The sequence below is a fragment of the Mixophyes fleayi genome, chromosome 5 (genome assembly GCF_038048845.1).
Source record: "Mixophyes fleayi isolate aMixFle1 chromosome 5, aMixFle1.hap1, whole genome shotgun sequence".
Taxonomy (NCBI): domain Eukaryota; kingdom Metazoa; phylum Chordata; class Amphibia; order Anura; family Limnodynastidae; genus Mixophyes; species Mixophyes fleayi.
In genome coordinates, this window is record NC_134406.1 from 81,169,807 (window position 1) to 81,193,163 (window position 23,357).

General features: G+C 37.6%; 1 protein-coding gene across 2 annotated transcripts in view; it reads left to right on the forward strand.

The window, feature by feature from the left end:
* Positions 1-23,357, forward strand: part of MYRIP (myosin VIIA and Rab interacting protein) — a 359,094-nt gene that overhangs the window by 253,602 nt on the left and 82,135 nt on the right. For both annotated transcript variants that reach the window (XM_075212459.1, XM_075212460.1), the window contains 5 exons: positions 6,876-7,012; positions 8,210-8,290; positions 9,437-9,534; positions 20,828-20,908; positions 22,833-22,976. In XM_075212459.1, coding sequence (XP_075068560.1) covers positions 6,876-7,012; positions 8,210-8,290; positions 9,437-9,534; positions 20,828-20,908; positions 22,833-22,976 — 541 coding nt within the window. The remainder of the gene's footprint in view (positions 1-6,875; positions 7,013-8,209; positions 8,291-9,436; positions 9,535-20,827; positions 20,909-22,832; positions 22,977-23,357) is intronic.

The following is a 23,357-nucleotide window of genomic DNA, read 5'->3' on the forward strand; positions in this document are numbered from 1 at the left end:
ACATAGATTGTCACAGCAGATAAGAACCACTTGGCCCATCTTGTTTGCCCATATTATAAATTATGGTAACCTCCAACCCTATTTAATCATTACTTCTTTTTAAGGATATTCTTCTGTCTAACCCAAGAATGTTTAAACTGCTCTACTGTATTAGCCTCTACCACCTCTGATGGGAGGGGATTTCACTTATCCACTACCCTTTCTGTAAAGTAATTTTTCCTCAAATTTCCTCTGAACCTACATCCTTCCAATTTCTGTACCTGTCCTCTTGTTTTAATACTTATCTTCCCATGAAGTATATTTCCCACTTGTACCTTATTAAAACCCTTGATATATTTGAAAGTTTCTAGCATGTCCTCCTTTCTTCTCTGCTCCAAACTATACATATTAAGATCTTTTAGTCTATCGGTAAGTGTGATGTAGGCCATGCATTTTAGGTACCCTTCTTTGCACAGTCTTTAATGTATTTATAACATTCTGGAGATATGGTCTCCAGAACTGAACACAGTATTCTAGATGAGGCCGTACCAATGACCTATACAGTGGCATTATAACTTTTTTTCTTTCTGTTACTGCTTCCTCTCCTTATGCAACCAAACATCTGACTTGCCTTGCTCATTGCTTTGTTACATTGCTTACCTGCCTTTAAGTCACCTGAAATAATGACTCCTAGATGTCTTTCCTCCTCAGTAGTTTCCATTAAAGTGCCTTTAATACTATATTTAGCTTTTGGGTTTTTGATACCCAAGTGCATAATTTAGCATTTTTTGGCATTAAACTGTAGTTGCCACGCTCTTGACCATTCCTCTAGTCTACCTAGATCATCAATCATTTCTTTTACCCTCTTGGTGTGTCTCCCCTGTTGCATATCTTTGTGTCTTCTGCAAAAAAACATACTTTGCCTTCAATACCATCTGCAAAGTCACCAATAAAAATATTAAAAAACCATGGTCCAAGTACAGATCCCTGGAGTACTCCACTGATAACCTTTCCCTCCAGTGAATGCACTCCATTTACTAAAACACTCTGTTTTTTATCCTGCCACCAAGATTATCCATTAAACCATCTTAGAATATACTCCCAGGCTTCTGAGTTTATTTAACGGTCTGCAATGTGGGAAAGTGTCAAAAGCTATCTATATAAGCTACATCTATGGGCCCCCGCTGATCTATTACTTTAGTCACATAGTCAAAAAAGTCAAAAAGATTTGTTTGACATGATCTCTAGTAAATCCATGCTGTGTGGAAGGGTTGGGTACTTTTTCCCGAAGCTTCAAACCCCGAAAACAGTTACTGCGACACCTTCACTCTGAATCCTGAGACCCAACATATTCTTCACCTCAACTGTTCAGAAAAATGACTTGAAGTATATGCGATCCTTTAAGACCCCGGCAGCATAGATTGATGTCAGTGTGTATGCTGACACTATTATAACTGCAGTTAAGGGCACAATTGAAAGAGGCACCGCCTCTGCAATTTTTTTTAGTACGGCATCATGTAGCCTTAAGGAATTCTAGAAGTGCGCCCTTAACTGCAGTAATAATAGTGTCAGCGTACACAACAACGTCATTCTCTGCTGCCAGGCTCTTAAAGGATCACATTTACTTCAAGTCATTTTTCTGAACAGTCGATACGAAGAATATGTCAGGGTCCTCAGGATTCGGAGTGAAGATGTCGCGGTAACTGTTGTCGGGGTTAGAAGCTTTGGTAAAAAGATTAACACTGGTTTGGGATCCTGTAAATAGCTGGACTTGAGTTATGTAACGGATTTACTGGATTCACTACTAATCTTGATTAACGCTGGCTTAACTGAGGTGCGGAGTCTAACGATCTCCCCGGTATTCACCAAGAACCGCTGCAAGGCGGGATGGGCTTTGCTGCCGGGAGTCGCAGGTCGCGGTCCTCAGGTTTGCCCCAAGATGTAGTACAGCGGAGTAGGAGCAAGCTGAGAGTAGTCGGACAGGCCGGGTCGGTACACAGGCAGGCAATGTAGACAGAATCAGGAAGCGGTCTCGGAGTCAATCAAACTGGGTCGGTATACGGGACACCAGAACAGAAGCGTTGTCAGCTAGCCGGGTTGGTACACAGGAAGGCAGATAACGTATAGCGGAAGGAGCGTGAGGCAATCCGGGTCAGGGGCACAGGCAATAAGGAAGGTCAACAAGCCAGGTCGGTACACGGAGGGCAACGGAATCCAGAAGAGTGAACAAGCCGGGTCAGTACACTGGAAGTCAACACACAGGAAAAAGGAAGGACACAGGAATCAGGAGCCAGGAATCAGGAGCCAGGAACTGGTAAGTTGCTCTGACACTCTCCAAGTGTCAGAGCTAGGTTTTTATACAGGGTCCCATTTGAATTCCCCGCCCTGGTAGCGATCACGTGACCGCCCTAGGTAGCGGTCACGTGACTGCTGAACCCGGAAGTGCGGCTTCCGGGTCCGACGGAGTGGCGGGGGAGCGTGGAAGGTAAGTATCGTAACAAGTTATTCTACAACTCTTTCCATCAATTTTCCCACTACTATAGTAAACACAGGGAGAACATACAAATTCCACACAGATAAGGCCATGGTCGGGAATCAAATTCATGACCCCAGTGCTGTGAGGCAGAAGTGCTAACCACTAGACCACTGCTGGAATTACTCCTGTAGTTAGTGACTGGTTGATTAATTCTGTTAATGGTGTTACCAGCCCCCCTTTAAGCTCTTTTAGCATCCTTGGATGTATCCCATCTGGCCCCATTGATCTATCCACTTTTAGTTTTGAGAGTTCTGTTAGGACCTTCTCCTCTGTAAATATTCTTTTAGCTTCCTCATTATTATGAATATACTTGCAACTTAACTGTGGTTCCTTACCCTCTCTTTCTGTAGTATACTGAGCAAAAATAATTATTAAGATGATCTGCTATTTCCTTGTCTTCCTCAAGAAGACTCTCACACTCTGTCTTAGTCTTATTATTCCTCCTTTTTTCTCCTATCTTGCCAGATTGGCCTTATCTCTGTGGAGTTTGTATGTTCTGCCCGTGTTTGTGTGGGTTTCCTCCCACACTCCAAAACCATACTAGTAGGTTAATTGGCTGCTATCAAAATTGACCCTAGTCTCTCTCTCTCTCTCTCTGTCTGTCTGTGTGTGTATATTAGGGAATTTAGACTGTAAGCTCCAATGGGACAGGGACTGATGTGAATGAGTTCTCTGTACAGCGCTGCGGAATTAGTGGCGCTATATAAATAACTGATGATGATGATGATGATAGCATGACTATGGTCTATTAATCTCCTCATGACACCACTTCCTTTGTCACACATTGATGCTTCTGATGTGTACTGGCAATACTGCTGAAAAAAGTTACAGTGATTTCAAGCTGATTTAGAGCAGTCCATAATTTTATAAATTCATATTTAACAGCCATGACCTCAGCATTAGCCAGGTCATTTGTCCCCATCTATTTTTGCTGACTTCATGATTTTTAAAATGCACTCTTTATCCCTTGCAGCTGTGGCTCCAGGTAAGCATCCTACGTGTTCCTCTAACTCAGTAGCTTTTTCCAGATGTATGTCTCTTATAATGGAATAAGTATAGTCCTTTTTGGAGTTTTCATTTTTCTGTAGTAGGACTCCCCATATTCTCTTGTTCTGTATTACCTATATTAGTTGTACATTCCAGCCCTGTAAGAGCAGCATATGAGTTTTACAGTGCCACAGCTTGTGGGATGTGTCTGTGTCACTCTGGAAATCTCCCCCTTTCAGAGATCACACTAGTCCAGGCAGAATGTCTTCTGGGGCTCTCTGAGGCAGTGGTGGTCTCAAGGATACAGACATCATACATATTCCAGCATGCAGTTTAGCTAACTCCTCCCGCAACAAAGAAAATTGTTTACAGAATGCCTCCCACAAAACAAATGCATTGTATCCAATAGACCAAACATTGTATCAGATGTTATTGGTAGCAACAAAAATTTGTGTAGCTCTTTCTGTATTCTAACTTACCTAATTCTGTTTCAAAATCACAATTCACTTAAGTGTTATTAACAATCAGCTTGCCCTCTTCAAAGGTATGTTACTATATTAATAGTACTTAGATTAAAAATAGTTCACGGATTGTCTACACGTATTGAGCGCTCCCAAGCAGCCTGCAGCTACCTCTGTAAGGCATGGCATACTCTGTGAATTTTCACATTTCATATCACCATTGTTTCAGATGGCTAATGCTGTTCACTCAGCTGTCTGTTAAGTAAATTGACCAATGACAGAATACCATTGTGAGGTATAATCCTCTATGGCTCGCTTGCTTTATCACAGTTCGCTTAAGTATTTAAGCTGTTTCACTTTAAGATACAGGCTACTGCATTGAGCAAGCTCTAAGGAGTCTTCTGCTTATTTATATAGTGCATTAGACAGCTGTTTATTTCAAGCCCCTCCTCCTAGTTTCTCTTTACACCTATTTTTTAACACCGAGTAAGAATGCACAATACAATTATAGACACATACAGATTCACACTCAGTTTTTGTCCCTCAGATCACTATATAGATAGACTATACTTGCCAACTCTCCCGGAATATTCGGGAGACTCCCAAAATCTGGGTCAGTCTCCCGGACTCCCGGGAGAGAGGGCAATTCTCCCGATTCCCGACCGGCTGTGAAAAAGTAAATAGTTTTATTGGTCGAAAAGGGTGGTGACAGCACTGGGGGCGGGGCTAACAGCGCAATTCTTTGAGCCCCACCCCTGCACACCCACCTGCCCCCCGGACCTCCCGGGACACAATCTGCCAATGTTGGCAACTATGAGATAGACAGAAAAAGAATACTCACCTGAATACTTTCCACGGAACCATGTGGAAACATGTTTCTGTAAAAAGATAGGAGACAACTTGTTTTAATGAGCTGTTTGATCAGGTGATAATAAAATATTCCAGGTAGAAGAAAATTCTGGACTCAACCTTAGTAACACTCTTTAGCAAAACCCATACTTACTGCTGCTTCCCCAGCCTTAGTGGGGGTTTATTTACCGTTGATGGCCAATGGGCAGGAGTAAGTATGATTTTCTATCATTGCATATCGCAGAGACACAAAATGTACCTCTGCTGCTATTTAACATGCCAGGGCTCACTGGCGAGGCTTGGCGAAATTCCCCCTCCTAAACTAACAAAAATCCCTTCACCAGCAGCCTAACATGTTGAGATGGTGTTTTTTAAGGCAATTGTTAAATCGTCTCAGATCACAGTCCTAGTAGGGGTGTAGGGGGACTGCAGTAACCAACATAAAATACGCTAAGGCAGCAGAAATCTCTTGACTGCTGTGATTTAGTGCACATGTTGCTAATCTTTCTGAAGAGGGCAGGATGTAAATACAGTAAAATGGTGAGCTGCTCTGCACAATGTTTAAGGCAGGTGCACATAGGTTTGTGGAGCAAAATGGATGCATTCACGAAAAAGCAAACGTTTGCACAGGTAGAGGGGAGGACTTGGGTCAAGTGAAGGCATTCCCACTGTACAGAAGACTATCACCGATGTGCCTTGTTTTATGGAGTAGTTCAGGAATGTGATTTTAGCAAGATTGCTGTAAAGAGATAATGGAGTGGAGATGGTTCACCATTTAAAAAAAAATATTTAAGTAATGACTGCTCTAAACTCTCTTAAATAAAAACATTTTCTTCTTTTTTTGTTCCGTCTTAGTCCAAACTGGGAGCAGGGTGTAGGGGGTTGATTACAGATGATTCACCATAATAAATGACCGACCCACGCACTATGAACTACAGATGGAAATATTTTACACAATAGCTCATTGAATTTATGCATATTAACCATAATTGTTTTCATTGGTAGTTCACAGACAATTTCTCAACCACAAATGTATTAGCATTTTAAATGCAGTCCAATTGCTTAGTCTAATTGGATGAGTTACAATCCAGGAAAAACATGATAATATTCACTTCGACTGATGGCCCCAATGACTTTTCAGTGGGTGCAGCTATTGTATGCATGAATTCACTAATGAGTCACACTGTGTATTGTCTAATTAAGGAAAAAGAACAATGCACCGCAGTGTAGCAAGAATTCATCATGATTGTGACTTATGAAATGTAGTAATTATGTGCAGTAAATGGCCACAGTTTTTTGATGATTGAGCTCTACTTTCCTGTTACATTTGTAAGATCTTTTGCTTTGGAAGTGATCAGCATATTTCTAACAATAAATCAAAATGCCAATCGCTTATTTGTACATGTTTTTAAGCTATATTTTTGTATATATTATTTCTACTGTGGCTTCACAAATTTCAGACAATATTTGAAATACCATATTCCTGTAATTATATTCTTAGGTATTTGCATCTGTAATAAAAATTCTACTACTAATTAAGTGGATTTCCTATTATAATAAATATTTTATTATTATTATTATTATTATTATTATTATTATTATTATTATTATTACTATGTATAGCATTATTTTATATTAGTAGTAGTCTTTCATGAAAAATGTGCAATATAATTATATCCCTGCAGCAGCATTAAGGGCAACCTGTGACTCTTCACGTCCCAGAATGTCAAACCAGCCAAAGGGACGGCTTGTAGTTATTTTTAATTATTATAAAATGACCTTTCATGAATAGTCTACAATATGATAATACCTTCAGCGGGATTAGGTGACCTTTACCTCTCCAGCTGTTTTGAAATGAAGTCCCTCAGGACTCTTACTGTCACAACACCAGGAAAGCCACTGAATGTATAAACCTGCTGCCCTTAATCCTGCTAGAGGTATATAATATATTGTAAAAATAAAGGTATGTAGGCTACAAACATTACACATCACTGCACATTTTAATACACCATTACTATCTATTTTAATATTTAAATATGTTTTATGTCACTGTTTTTTCATAGGCTTTTGAGGACACAGTCATTGGAATGGTATTATAACAATGTGAAGAGTCGCTTCAAACGTTTTGGCAGTGCCAAAGTGCTGAAGAACTTATACAGAAAGCACAGGCTGGAGAGTGGAGCGTGTGCAGATGTCGCAGGTAAGGTACTAGTTAGTATTCCTGGGGGTATATTTACTAAACTGCGGGTTTGAGAAAGTGGAGATGTTACCTATATCAACCAATCAGATTCCAGCTCTCTTTTTGTAGAATGTACTAAATAAATGATAGCTAGATTTTGATTGGTTGCTATAGGCAACATCTCCACTTTTTCAAAAGTTTAGTAAGTATAACAACTGGTGACATTGATCATCATAGACTGACTTCCCCCCTTTCGGTAATCACACTGTAGCTCCAATTTACTTTCACTCTCTGTTCTCACATCTCCTATTATTCAACTGTTTCCAAAATATTATTGTTGTGTTATGTAGCTGTCAAATAATGCAAGGTCATGTGACAGAGCAGCCAGCCTAAAATAGTTAATAATAGGGCTAATATTTTGTAATTCTCTTGTAAAAAATGTTTTTTACAGTACTTAAAATGGATTTATCACACTTATAAAATTATATTCTAAACAAAGTGTACAGTAACTTTGTACAGTACATGTTGTATGTGTTTCAATATGATCGGATTACCCTACTATGTAACTGTCAGCCAAAGGTCACATACTCATGGGGATCATAAGCCAACCTGATATTCCCTCTACTGGATCAAATCTAATCAAATCAGATTTGAGATACAATGGTTCATCACTTTGGTCAAATTAATTGATCACCCAGAATCTTATTGAGTGTCAATATATTTGAACTTAAACTGTTAAGTTATAGTAACATATGTCAGGAACTGAGCTTTGGATTGCTGCACTTGCAGACCACAGTTCTACTCAACAAGCTTTCATATTTCCAGCACTATTGGCTGCTTAAATGAGAAGAAAAAACCTCTAAAAATATTATAAAATATAAGTGTTTAAGCTTGAACAGACAAAAACATTTGATTATTTATGATACTCTCATTTAAATATTAGAAGCAAATTTGAATTTAAAATTCAAGTGTAGCATCGCTATATGTGGTAAATCTAGTCTAACATTTCCTAAAGTAATAATAATTGTGACTTCTTGCAAGCACTTATGGAGGGCGCGGTACTTGAGAGTAAGAAACTGCCTGATAACAAAACTATGATCTAAACCAATTTTACTATTTAGTATGAATTAGCAATACATGTGCAGTCATTTGTATGTTTTTTGGCATTATCTTTGGGTAATTTGTAATGTTGATTAGTATGCTTGATTTTAATTATAGAAGCAAGTTTTATTGATGAAAGCTTAGAAAATGAAGGAAGCCTTTGTGGAAGTGACTCTACATTCTACAGACAAACACAAGGTAAGTTTAAGTTTTGTTTTAATAATAGAGAGATGCCTAGTGCGAATGTTAAAGCTATAAAATCACAATATGATACAAGAGTAACATAAGGAACAACATATCTACATTTGCCCTGCCATGTTGCACTTTTATATGGGTCGAGAACTCATTAGTAAAGTCTAATATCCATATAATTATAGCTGGAGACTTCACTCCTAATGCATTAAGTGAAAAATAGTGATTAAGTGAAAAAAATAAGTGAAATGCAAGAAAGTGCTGAAGGGCCACTTTATCCCGTATCCCTGGGGCAGAAGTCTCCTATTGGTTAAGGGTCTTCTGATGTCCCTTTTCCTGGGATATGCAGAACCTTTACCCAGAGCACTGAATCTTCAACTCCATAAAAGGAGAGCCTCTGAGAGGACTGACAGGTGAGCGCTTTAGGACAATGGAGCCCATAAGGGTCAAACATGCCCTAAGTAAAAATAAGGTGAAAGGTACAAACAAGTGAGTAAATAAGTAAATAAATATGTGCCATAGAGTGCAGCCCCAGCCTCTGACTGGAATGGTAAATATGCTAAATAAGCAAAGGACGGTAGGTGTAGAAGAAAAGTAAAGTTCGGTGTTAAAATGCCCTATTGATCTACATGGGGTCAGTTTACTATAGCAGGAGCACATGAAAAATAGTACATTTTAAAGAAAGGACATTTATGAAGTTGTTGTTCAGTTTGTACATGGGTAGATATGCTTGAAATTGTTTCAAAGTGTTTATCGTACTTGTTTGTCTAACCAATAATACATTTTAAAAATTCCCACAAAAAATATTTGAGGTAAATGTGAGCGAGACAAACAGACTTCACCGTGTTAGAGCCAGTTCCAACATGTTTGAGCTTAAATGGCTACTTTATATTTTTAATTTTTTTCATGCAAACAGCGAATTCCAGCACAGTAATATTCACTGATTAAATGAGAAGAAAAAAACCTCTAACAATATTATAAAATATAAGTGTTTAAGCGTGAACAGACAAAAAACATTTGATTGTTTATGTTACTCTCATTTAAATATTTGAAGCGAATTTGAACTTAAAATTGAAGTGTAGCATCGCTATATGTGGTAAATCTTGTCCAACATTACCTGAAGTAATTATAATTGTGACTTCTTGCAAGCAGGGCACAGCATGATGGACACTCTTTCAGTGGCCTTACGTGTGGCTGAAGAAGCAGTGGAAGAAGCCATTGCTAAAGCTGAATCGTATGGCGATAGCTTGGTAAGGTTACTGTCTTTTCAATGGTTGGTGTGAGAGAGGGTAATGTGTGCTGTAAACATATTTTGAGAAAGTTAATGTTTAACAAAATATTTTATTATGAAATAATTCTAATAACTTTTTGTAGACAAACTGCACAAGTCTGGTCAAACATATTCTTATTTAGATGCAAAGGGAACCTTTCGAACGGTGAGGTATTTCTTTGCAGGAGGCTGACAGAGAGAGAGAACCATTTCATACCCTAGCAGGGCAATATTTGGAGTCAGGAACACAGACATACTCTTAATGTGGGGTGTAGCACCACTGCCAGGAAATGCCAAGGTCAGGGGCAATCTGAGATTATTAAAAGCTCTCTGAGACAAGATCTAAATTATCTTATTATCTAAATTTTCTCATTACCCTTTATACAATTATCTATATATTTTTTTCTTTTTTGTTCCCATTTCCACAATCACTCCTTTGTTATAGCTATACCTTATGACACCTCACTTCCATTCATTAACAACATATAATAATTCCTACAATCATTTGGTGGCTGGGTGTTATAACAACATCCCTTGTTTCCTTGTGGAATCAGCTGCCTGAGGATATCATATTTTAAATTCATTTGGAGAATAGAGTCTGTCACAAGGCAGCTGAGAGTGAATGAACAGGGCCTTGTATTATAAGAGCACAAAATCTTCCAATCTTCAGCATAATTTGTTCAATGATAATAATCTTTCAAAACAATAATTTTTGTAATGGAATAATATTTTGCTTCTTTGCTCAGTGTATTTCTCTGGACTGTGCAAACCCCAAGGTATATTTTAGTCCTCAGACTCCATTCAGTCTCAGTATCCCTTAGTACATAATAAAATTTTTATAAAAAGTTTAGGCTGACAAACATGTAACCTGCATTTTGAGGCAATAGAGCCTTCCCCATAAAACATTTGGAGGACTCCCACACTCATCGTTTTGCCTCTAATACAGAATACATAAATGTTGGTGATCCTAGAAATATGTTTTTGTTCATATTGTTATTGAACAAGTACGTCATCATCTGACGAAATAAAATATATAATAAAAATAATTTGTCAATAAGTAAACTGGTATGTTATGTATTTACTGTATTACTCCTAGTAAAAAACGCTACAACTTAAAGTCAAATATGACACTGTAATGGTAATTTATTTAAAAATGTATAACAAATAATTCCTATCCTTAGTGTATTTAATAACCATGGAAAGTTTATTTCATGCTATGTCTCCAGGAACTGACGTGCGCTTTTATAATATATTCTGCTCCAAAATTTATTTTCTGCTTGGTAGAATATTGTGAAGCTATGGAGAGGCAAATGGCGTTCATAGGCGGTGTGTGTAAACCATACATTAAGCATCACTGCACCGAGTTTAAGGTTCAGAAAAATGTAATTGGCTTAATTCTGCCAATATTATGCTCTGTAAGCACATTCATAATGTGACTTGCGAGTACAAACATTTTTTTGCCTTTTTCACATGGCATCTGATTCAATGTAGAATTGTCAGTTCAGACACAAGGGAATGCATGTATCTTACTACCACAACAAATAGTTTATAGACCACTTATTTACTTAAATGGTAACAAAGAATATAATTTCTCGACCCCGTCAATCAGATTAATTAATTTCTGCATAATTTAGAAAACACTAAAAACATAGCGTGTATGGGATGGTTGAGGAGACGGTGGATAAACTGTGATATATATGTATATTCTCTCAAAATAGGAATAAGTTATTCAAAGAAATATATATATATATATATATATATATATATATATATGTATATATATATATATATATATATATATATGTATGTGTATATGTGTGTATATATATAAATATATATATATATATATATATATATATATATATATATACATACATAAATATATACATACACATATCTCATATACTGATGTAAATGTTGAGAAACAGGGCTGGCCTTTGACTTGTACAGTCACTTTGCTTGAAAACTGAGGCATTGGGGTTAAGGGGAGGTTTGGTTTAGACATTAATGCATCTACATTGATGATATTTCACCCCTTTCAAACACTTGTTTTTAATGATTGCAAATCTAACCTATACCATATTTCCATAAGGTATAAGCACAACATACAAATGAAAAGTGTTTATGTTTCAAACATGATTATTTTTATTTTTACAATTTGTGGACAAGATCAAAGCTCCTGACCCTACACACTCAGTAGGATCAGTTGTTTTGTATACTAAACAATAATCATGAGAATGCAGCCAATTCAATTCTCTAGAAATCAGTGTCTCATGATTACTGGTCCTGATGTACCAAGTGGTTCTTAGCAACTTGATAAGTTGCATTTTTAATTTATGCAAATTGGTTCATAACTGCAACCACAATGCATGTCACTTAATTGACCAAACAATCATTCAGATTGTCCCCCAATTCAATGGGTAACAATATGTAATAAGCATGGGACAAATTAGTACATAAAATAAAAAATAAAAAGTATTAACAAAACTGTAGGGTGGTAGAGTCAGAGCCCAATTGCAGCGCTGGCCAGACAAATATGAGAAAGAAATCAGCACGGCTTAAATTTTTACTCCAGGCATGGCTGGCATGAGTGAGAACACAGAACTGCGAACCAATTAACTGTAAGCAGCTGACTGTAAGGCAGCTTATATTCCCATCTCTCCTACATGACAGCCACTTTCCCTGTCAGTTAAGCTGACCTGTAAGTTATCTTAGAAGAAACACAAACACATTTAGCAACAACAGGAAGGTCCCACAGCAAACCCCACGGCGTCATCCTTATTATTTATTATCCCAAGTTGTGGACCCAACAGCAGCTAGGATTGACAGAGGCAGAGAGCGGTGTTGCAGAGTCTGAGTTTCTGCTGGTCTTCAACCAGAGCTCTTCGCAAAGAGGGATGGATTTGGTTGCAGTTAGTATCCAGGTCGTGGTCCACCAAACTGGTGGTAGGTGGAGTACTACAAGTAGCTCTGACGGCAGAATAATCACACTAGGTGAGGTCAGCAGGATGCTGTTTAATGAACAGAATCAGCAAGCAATAGTCAGGAAAAGCCAAATGTCAGAACCAATCTTTCACACAGTACAAAGTCAGGATCCAAGTTTCATGAAAAGGAGGAACAAGCCGGTCAATAATGAGGAGTCAAGTAGTTATTAGAATCAAACGCTCAGGACCTCAGAACAGAAAAGCTGATATAACTCCACACCTCTGTGATAGTCTGTCGATCACCTGATTGTATTTCAGTGAACTTACATCAGCTGTGCTTGCCATGCTGTGAAATGAAACATAGATGCTGAGTTCTGCATTTAAATATATGATTTCTGACATTAGTCCATGCTAGAAAATCAATGTTCTTTCATTGCTTGTGTACGTACGTGTTTAAATTCAATAGTAAGTGTAAAAACTGGGAATGTGAATATATGTTTAATCATTTGCCTAGAGACAACATTTTCTAAAGTTGGCATAGGGCAACACAGTGCTAGCATTGCTTTGTCACAGTGCTAGAGCCTTGGGCTCCACTATAGCTAATGTGCTATGTGCATGGAGTTTTCATATGTTGCTATATTTATGTGGGTTTTCTCCAAGTACACAGGCTCCTCCCTTTGTCCATGGACCTGCTGGAAGATTAATTTACCCTATCGTAGATAAACTGGATTGTAAGCTGTACTGGGACAGGGACTGATGTGCCTGAATATGTTGTCAGGATGAAAATATAGGATGACTGTAATAATAATAACAATAATAATGAAGTTCTAAAAGAGAAAATGGTAACGTGAGAGGAGTAAATACCATATCACATGCCATTGCAGGTACTTTTAACAAGAGATCCTCTATACAAAGTTTTATTTCAGCAGAATTTCCACAATGCCCTTGTAGCAGAATAATGATGGTTTAGGATAGCCACCTTGTCAGACCTGTTGGTCGAGCTAGAGAGAAGAACTAAGGTTGTTATTGCTCATGGGGGCACAAAACAATATGTTATCTATATGAATTTAGGTCCACAAAATTACATTTTATCTATATTAATGTTGGTGCACCAATTAAACTGTATACTGTCAAGTGTTTAAGAATTATATGTAAATCAACATTCACCTCCATTTATATATCCCTTTATTCTGTTCTCATTACCAACAAAGGAAAAGCAAATACAAAGGTATAAAATATATTTTTTCTTTGATGTTTGCATGATGTTAATCTCCCTCTGTTGTTACCTGATTAGTATTACTTTGGTATTCTCTGTTGTCCTGGCAACATCTGCCCCAATGAATATGAATGGCAGTGATCTCTTCAACCTTCAGGCAGACAATTCATCTAAACAAGAAACTACCTTCAGTTTTCCAACCCTTTAAGCTAGAAAATGTAATCACATCTTTACTGTTTTCTAATTACAACAACACAAATGTGCAAATGTTACTTGCATTCCTCTTAGCATTGCTAAGTGAAGGGAACATCCATGACTGCATTTGTAATATAAATGCTGCCATACTGTAAGTCACATAGCTGTCAACCGCCTTTAATTTCAAGGGACTGCCCAGGTTTTTAAAGTTTGGATGAAATTCAAAGTAAGTACTCTCATTCAGCATGCTGCACCAGTTAATATTAGTTGAAGATGAATATGTAAGATACAGATTGCAGTTGAAACATGCTGAGTTGTATGTTGTATTGTGGAAAAGTATAGCTATCTGAGAAACTGTTGAGAGATCAGGGGGTAAATGTATAAACATGCGGGTTCTTCAACACCCCGTGTTCGGCGTGTTCGGCGATTAAATTTCAAGCGGCGCAGCATTGTAAAGGGAAGCTTGAAATTTAATCGCCGAACACGCTGAACACGCGGGTGTTGAAGAACCCGCATGTTCATACATTTACCCCAGATGTTGCTTTTATTATTATAACAATACAAAATAATTCATTAGAAAGCAATCTGACACTCTACTAGTGTGGGATTTTAATAGCTGCCCCCTCTCTTCAGTCAAGGTTTTTATATCCTTACAAACGTAATAGACTTTACCTTTAGCCAATATTTTGCAGAAATACAGGCTTGTACAGTACATGATAAGTAATTAGCTTGCCCTGCCGAAGAAACACATCATTAAAATTGAACACTAACAAATACATCTGAGAAATGTTAACAAGCAGTTAGATAAAAATACAATAAAACAAAAAGCCTTTTTAGGGTCTATAGTCACATTCCTAAGGCATGAAATAATATATATAGATAATACAGTATATTTTGAGAATCAAGGTCAAATAAACACATAAATCTGTCTCTGTTACATATCTTACTATGGTTTTCTTATAAAACAAAAAAATGTTGGTTACATTAATCTTGTTTATTGTAACTCTTGCCATGTAATTGTCACAATGATCCTGTTTAGAGTTGTTATATTTCTATGTCTAGCTAGACTGTATAACATATTATAACGATGTCCTTAGTTGTTCCTACCCTGCAGCAAAGTGCCTGTGAAAATTACATATAGACAGCGAAGACGTAATGATCAGCAGTTGTAATTGCCCTTCATCAACATACCAACCAACCTACCCCTTTTTTCATAAATTGATACTCCTCAACTTCTGCTTTTTCCACTTTTCTCCAGCTGAAGTAACCTGGGCATTCATTTTTAATATCAATTAACTAATTCATCCCAAGTTATTGCAACTAAAATCAAGTGAGGAAACAGAACCATTATACATTAATGATAGTTGAGCCCCAGTCCAGACTTCCAGTTCCAGTGCACGGCTGATGGTTAGACTCAGTGCCGTAACTAGACATTTAAGTGCCCTGGGCGAGACAGGGCACCGTCGCCCCCCATCTAAGTGGGAGTGGCAGTTGACAAGTGGGTGTGGCCAACCTAATGTGTGGGTGTGGCTAGCACTTTACTGAAAAAAATCTTTATATATATATATATATACATATATATATATATATATATATATGCACTTAATTACATAAACTGTAGTGGGCATGAATTTAAGGGGGGTATGAAATCCTTTTAATATTATGAATTTACTTCATATAATGAGAGAGAGAGAGAGAGAGAGAGAGAGAGAGAGAGAGAGAGACCGAGACGCCAATACATGGCACACACTAAAAACATTCATTCATATACAGAGAGAGAGAGAGATTTTAACATTAACTTACAAAAGTCTGATGCTTCTGGCCATAAGATCTGCAGTGGAACGCATGTACTTTCCACTGACAGGAAGTTCGGCATTTGCATGTGCGTTCCACTGCAGAACTTATGGCCAGAAGCATCAGACTTTTGTAAGTTACTATCTCTCTCTCTCTCTTCAGCCCTTAAGTTCCGCTTAAGGGCTGAAGGTATGGAGGCAGGTAGCGAGTGGCTGCTGCGCTCCCTTGGCCTTGCGCCCTGGGCGACGGCACCGCCCGCACCACCCTCGTTACGGCCCTGGTTAGACTCTTCTCACCGATGCCAGTATCACTGGGGAGCTGAGCACTGCTCAACTGACCCAGTGACATTGTTTTGTTACATTGAATATTTTCTGTTGCTGCAATAAGCAACCTTCATAAAGCTTCAAACAGCCGTGCTTATACTTTCACTTAACATAATTGAGATCTCATTGGAAATGTTTGTAACATTGAAGTATAAACTATGTTGGGATAGTTTACTTCTGTTTTTTTCAGCTAAAAATAAACAAGCACGTGGGTGACAAAACAAACCATATCACATTATTGTCAGCGCCACAGGGAGACCTGGCAGCATCTTCCTAGAACATCAAATGATCTCCCAGATGGAAATTTATGAAATCCCTATAGATATACCATAACATACATTTCTTATTCCAACTGATAATAAATTCAATATTTTGACAAAACGCCATCAATTGAGAGCATTAGCTAGGAATCAGTGAATGGGCTATCTGTCTTTTAGGTTTCTTTTGTGTCTTGGCTTTCCAAAAATTCATGTCTTTTTAGGATATCAGAAGTAAATATAATACACTCCTATGTCTGTTTTACTGCAAATGACATAAAAAAGATCACAGTTTTCTCCTTGAGAATTATGAGTGACCTATTTAGGCGCAAACACAGAATTTATAGAGAGGAGTTCCCAAATGCTTGATTTTGGAATAAAGAAACAAAATGCTGTAATAAGGCCCGGCAATGACTGGGGTTGTGCTAACTTTCTTTTAATGCTACAAAATGCAAATGTAAATGCATGTAATGCATTTGGCAAGTGTTTGTGACTAACATCATTACTAGCATTTGGAGGTGACTGAAGGATTTTTAAAAGTGTCTACCCCACCAAATTCATTGGATGGAGCAAGTCGAGCTCCAAAAACCTAGTGCTGGTAAACATTAGTAACGACAGTAAAACAATACAAATGTATTTGTCAATGACGCTAACCAAAAGATGACTAAACACCCAATGTAAGGGAATAGGGAGAATTACTGCAGCTGTTCAGAAGAGAGAACTGCACTCCTTTTATGATATAGAAAGAAAAAGCAAGAACAGACTATTATCCCTTATTTATATAGTAAATTCTTTATATAAATTTATCAAAATACTTGATCTCCAATAAATAATATTAAATGATAAACAATTTATTCTAAAATTACATTAATAAAAATCACAGTCTTCAAATGTTGTCAGTGTGTGTATAGCAATATATCAATTCCAAGGACAGAACATTCTTACGTCATAGACCTTTTTGTGTCATTTCTATGTGTTCTAACATGTCATAACCTTAACAAAATATTAAGGGATAGATCTCTCAGTGTATGCAATAATGGAATGTTTTAGTCAGTTCTATGGGTTTAAAGCTGTGCTCCATTATAGTAATACTCCATTAGGAAGTTTTGGTACTACTTGTTTATTGTTCTGTACTGTTATTCCCTGTACTGTCCATTGTTTGTACTGTGTTCGGCGCTACTGAAACCTTGTGGCGCCTTATAAATAAAAAATAATAATAATACTCCCACAACATCAAATTGATGGAGAACAGGGTAGTTCCAAGAAAACCCTGCTCACCCAGGTGAAATATCATCACCATCATCATCTGTGTTTATTTATAGTGCGCCACAGATTCCGTAGCGCCAGACAATCGTACAGATCTGACATACAAGAGTATAATAAACATAATAACAGATACATGGATAGAATTAAGCATCATAACACAAGCATGGATAGTCATGAGTCATGACATCAGAATGGTACAAGGTAGATGGACATGAAACATAGGGTAGAGACCCTGCCTCTGAGAGCTTATATTCTCAAGGGAGGCGGTAATGAGCGAGAGTCAGAGCAAAAGGACACAATTGGATGTGGTAGACAGAGGAAGTAGAGGGCATAGACATGAGGGGATAGGGGATATTTTAAGCTTTAAAGAGAGTATTTAATTAGAGCATCTGATCAGCAGCATATGCAGAACAGGATCCTCCGGTGTTAACTCTTTTTCTTTGTTCAGTGTATACACGGATTATTGGAATAGTTGCACCTGATCCTGAAGTTGAAGACTGTCCAGTCCAAGTGCATTAAAAGATTAACAGAAACATATATGGAGGCAATCATATAACACTTCTTAACCCTAAAAGGTATTTGCAGTATTCATGCAACTTCATGAGTGGAGTGAACTCACTGAAATATTCTCCAATGTGTCTACCACAGTAAATGCATTGGATGGAGCAAGTTGAGCTCCAAAAACTGCAAAGCAGCTGTAATGCTACCATAATGCTGGTAAGTATTTGTAACAATGGTAATGGGTATGGTGCCATTAGAAACAATGGTGTCTAGTGTCACCCCCATTTCCCCGTGTTCTACTTGTATTACACTAGTAAAATGCTTATAACTAAAACCAGTAGGTGTGAGACCTAAGCTTCAACAGCTTTTTTGTAGTCAAATTGTTTTACTGTAAATAATTTCCCAACTACAGGTCAGTTTAGAGAGATGCCAGTTAACTTACCAGGATGTACTTGGAGCACGGGACAAAACATACAACCTAAAGACATACATACAGCTTAGTATTGAGAATGAAATTTAGAGTAAAATCAGCATAGTAATACTGCTGCAGAACTTACATCTCTAAACTTCATGATAATAAACTTATATTGAAAAAATAAAATGATTATAATAAAATGAATAAAACTTACCTGGACTCTCTATTGCTTTCAGGCAATGCTTTACTTTGCCAGGATCCTTCAATGGTGGGGGTCTATTGAATTAGATGGGTGTGGTAGAGGAGGAAGAGAGAATGTGATACATACCCAGGAGATATTATAGCCTGTTATTATGTTATTATGTATTAAAGGCTATGGATTAGCCTATCAATTTGCTCTTACTTTTTCCTTACAGTAAACAGGCATTGCTGCTGACACCGGTGAATTACACCCAATAAAGAGCCTCCACGATCTGCTCTGCTCCTCCCAGCCCAGAATATTTATAACACAAAACTGTATTTGTGTTATAAGCATGGTTGCTTAGTGGTTAGCACTTCTGCCTCACAGCACTGGATTTGTGAGTTGATTCCTGACCATGGCCTTATCTGTGTGGAGTTTGTATGTTCTCCCTGTGTTTGCGCGGGTTTCCTCCAGGTGCTCCGATTTCCTCCCACACTCCAAAAACATCCTGGTAGCTTAATTGGCTGCTATTAAAATTGACCCTAGTCTGTGTGTGTGTGTGTGTGTGTGTGTGTGTGTGTGTGTGTGTGTGTGTGTCTGTGTATGTTAGGGAATTTAGACTGTAAGCTCCAACGGGAAAGGGACTGAAGTGAGTGAGATCTCTGTACAGCTCTGCGGAATTAGTGGCGCTATATAAATAACTGATGATGATGATGATGTATTTGCCAGGCCTTGGAGGAGCAGGTCAGAAGGTGGAAACTCCTTCTTGGGAAGACTTCACGAGTGTGTGCAGCAAAGCCTGCTTATCAAGAATAAACATAAAAATAATGTTATAGTAATAGCTATTACCTTATACTCATCCCTGCTTCTCCATATAGTTAGGTATCACCAGGATATGTCTGCTGGTACATTATTCTGAGTGGGTATAATGGTATGATCATGTGACTTAACCACGAGCGGTTCTCTGGGAAAACCAAAGTGCATTCTATGTCGGTCTTATATCTTATATATTATATATTATTTCTATTGCACAGCTTCAGATCAGCCAGTCAATTGATTGTATGTTTGGGTCATTTTCTAACAGCACTTGCCATGGAATTAGTAGTGACTGATGTCACTGTGCCTGGATAGTTATGTTGTGGTTTATGATGCTGTGGGCTTCAAAAATAACTGAATATTGTGCTTACATTAAGCTGGCTGCAGATACACACAGAATGAAGATAATGTACCGTGTGTGTTTTGGGACAGTCATAATGCATAATTACTTCGACGAGCCAAATACAATGGATGTGCACTTCTATTTAAAAGGATTGTGACAGCAAAATTGTAGTCATCCTTTTCCTTGTGCATGATTGCAGAGCTTGAGAATATGTTAAGCAAAGCTATTTTAACTACCTGGTCTTCTCACGGAATAGTAATGTTCCTTCACAGGGACCCTTAATGTAATGACAGTGTGCAAAAAAAAAATCTACAGATTAAATAGAATTAAAGATATCTGACATATCTAACACCACGCCTGGAGCTGAATCTGAGTCTAGTACGCCATGGTTTTCTGCTCATCTGTTGAAGCTTATTTGTGCTAACTGTCTATATAAGTCTTTGCCTGAGTATAGGCATTATTGTCTACTATTTTAAAGTTAGTAGCATTGTTGCCTATTGATATAATTGTTATGATATAATTATTAAGATTGATATCAGTATTGTTAAGACCTTTGCCTGCTGATCCAAATATGCATTTTTTTCAATAACTGAAAAAATGTAATTTATTTGCTGCATCAAATGATGCTTATCAGCCAAGTTTGGATTACCCTTTACACCTGGTTCATCACATCCCTAATTCTTTCCTTTGTATCTAAATATTTTCTTATGCTTTATTACATGGATGGGACTGTAATCTCTAGGTTTGATTGTTGGTTGTGTGCTTTAACCTTTACTATGTATATGTAGATGGATGATCCTCCAGTATATGCATAACCAAGCATAGACTTTATTCTGTACTTAGTAAATGATCCAGCGTATTGTCTATATCTTTATTTTAAAGCAGCTTCTGTAGCTGTTAAGCAGGATGGAAATAGCATTTGGTATCCAGGAATTGAGTACTGACCTTGGGAAGACCTGCATAGTGATATGGGTTAATCTATTGCTGTGTCCCAGATTTCATAATGCAGTGACTTATTTACAAATGTTCAATTTTCCCTCAGGACAAACAGAATGAGGCCTGTTATTTACGGGAGCACAAGGAAGAACTGATTGAGGAACTGGCTACAACAATTGTTCAAAAGGTGCGTGCATGCTTCTGTTCACTGATTTAAAGTATTTAGAGTAAGACCTGTTTATAAATGCTTCCAAGAATATAAGATCACATTTTATTTTTCATCAGTACAGTACATCAGTACTATGTAAACTAGTAATATAGATAACATAAGTAATATTAATGTAGAACTAATGTATATTTTGAAAATAATAGTAAAATAGTAAAATGATCTGCCCAACTTTTATTAATTTTCTGTTGCCTTATTGTGGAAAAACAAATCTTACAGCATCTCTATAGTACCCTTAGGCCTGTAATGCACAGGCACCTTGGGAAACCCACATATATAACTTGGTACGCATGCACAGTATTTACCGGCAGATAAGCAGAATTACTGAAACACAAGCATCGGTAACCAGGCATATCTGCCTATAAAAACATATAAAACTGGGATCTTCAGAGTAGCTAATACAGATATTGAAGAGAAAGTATGCCTTTGTGAATATAACACAAAGTTATGTAACAGGGTAGACACATCAGGGAGCAGTGACCAAAACAATTGATAAACTAGGTAGATTAGAGGAATTGTCATGATTGTGGCAAGTACAGTTCAATGTCAGTTTGAAATTGAAAATCATACAATAGGGTCTCAAAATCCAAAGGATAAATATAGTATTAATGACACAAAAATGGAAACCGATGAGGATGAAGGAATGTAGGAGTCACAATATCAAGGGAAAGATAGCAGACAATGTAGCATAGCAATGGGGAAGAACAGTCAGAGGCTAGTTTGCATAGGAAGAGGTATTTGTAGTAGAAAGAGGGAAGTGGCAATGTCACTAGTCATTGGTGAGACCACATAAGAACATAAATAAAGTAAAGATTGTGCAAGGAAGTACTACAAAAATGGGGTATGGTCTACATTATCATAGGCAAACCGAGGGGGGGGGGGTTCCTAGTGCCTGGAAACCCCCTCCAAGCCTGGGGCACTGTATAATTGAGGTGGCTGGACCCTGCCCCCGCTTCACACTGCTCTGCTTGAAAAGAGAGAGTTGCATGCACCTAACAGTAGTGCACACAGCATTGCCCATGTATATTATGGGGATAGGGAGAGTTGGAGAGCAGCCAAGCACTGTCTAAAATTATAGCTACGTCCCCATGCATGCTGGTCACGCCCACAGGCAGCATGGTGTGGAAACCCCCCTCTGCAAATCTTGCATTTTCCCCTGATTATAAAACATACCAGGAAAGGCTAAAACACCTCAATGTGTACAGCTTGGAGCAGAAAAGGGAGGTATTATAGAAGCTTTCAAATATATCAATGGTTTTGACAATGTACAGAAGGAAACATTCTTCAAAATAAAAGGATGTGGAGTAAAGCTGAAGGGTAGCAGGTCTAGGAGAAATCTCAGGAACAATTATGTTACTGAAAGGGTAGTAGAAAGGGGAAAAGCCTTCCAACATAGGTAGTAGAGGATAATACAGTAGGGGAATTTAAACATAGTTGACATAGACATAAGAATACCTGGTATAAAGCTAAGGAGTCTGGGGTGTTTAGGGATAAAATGGGTAAACTAGATGGGCCGTGTGGTTCGATGTTTCAATTTGTCATATACAACCCTTACCTAAGATATCTTATATTTCAAAAAGCTCCTGGAACCTTTACATATTTAGTTGTGAATGTTACCTGTAGCTCTCTTATGTAATTCAGTATGCATGCTCGATTTTGTGCTTTTTTAAGATTCTTAATTTAATCAACATGTTCTGTTGTCAAAAATCAGAAACAAATGATTAATGCTGCTCAGGCTTTGCAATTTACAGAGAACTGATTAAATACACAAAGGTCACAGTAACTAAATTGTTTCAGTACCTAGATGACTTGACTGCTTATTGACATGCACTTTGAAATATACATTATGTTGAATTAAAATGTGGTGCTACTTTAACCCATGTAGATTATTAAAAGAAAAAAAAGCAAAAGTGAGGAGGCTGAAGCGGGGTATGAATGGCAGCAGTCCAGGGCCAGTGTTCTGACTTCACCAGCTATGTCTGAGCGCAGCATGATGACCCTGCAGGAACGAGGATCAGACACACTTTGGGTAAGTGCTGTAGGAAAACAGTTACAGCATTTTATGTTTATGTTTAGTCTGATTTGCCAAGACGGAATCTCATTAATAATGTGTATTTTGAGTTACCGTTTTTTTATAGTAACTTTAATATTTTAATTTATTTTTATTAAGTCACTGTAAAGTAATCTAGTAAAAGGCAGTATTTAAATACTTTAAATGTGGCCCATTTAATGAAAAAGGTAGGATTACTGTAGTAATATACAGTTCGGGGAAATTTTACCATAGTAATCTTATGCCTTTTTCATAACAGACATTCTTTCACATGTATTTGTACGTTATTTGATGGATTATGGGACCATTGCTGGTTTGGTTGCTGCAATTTCCAGCAGTGGAGTTATATTATGTAACCTT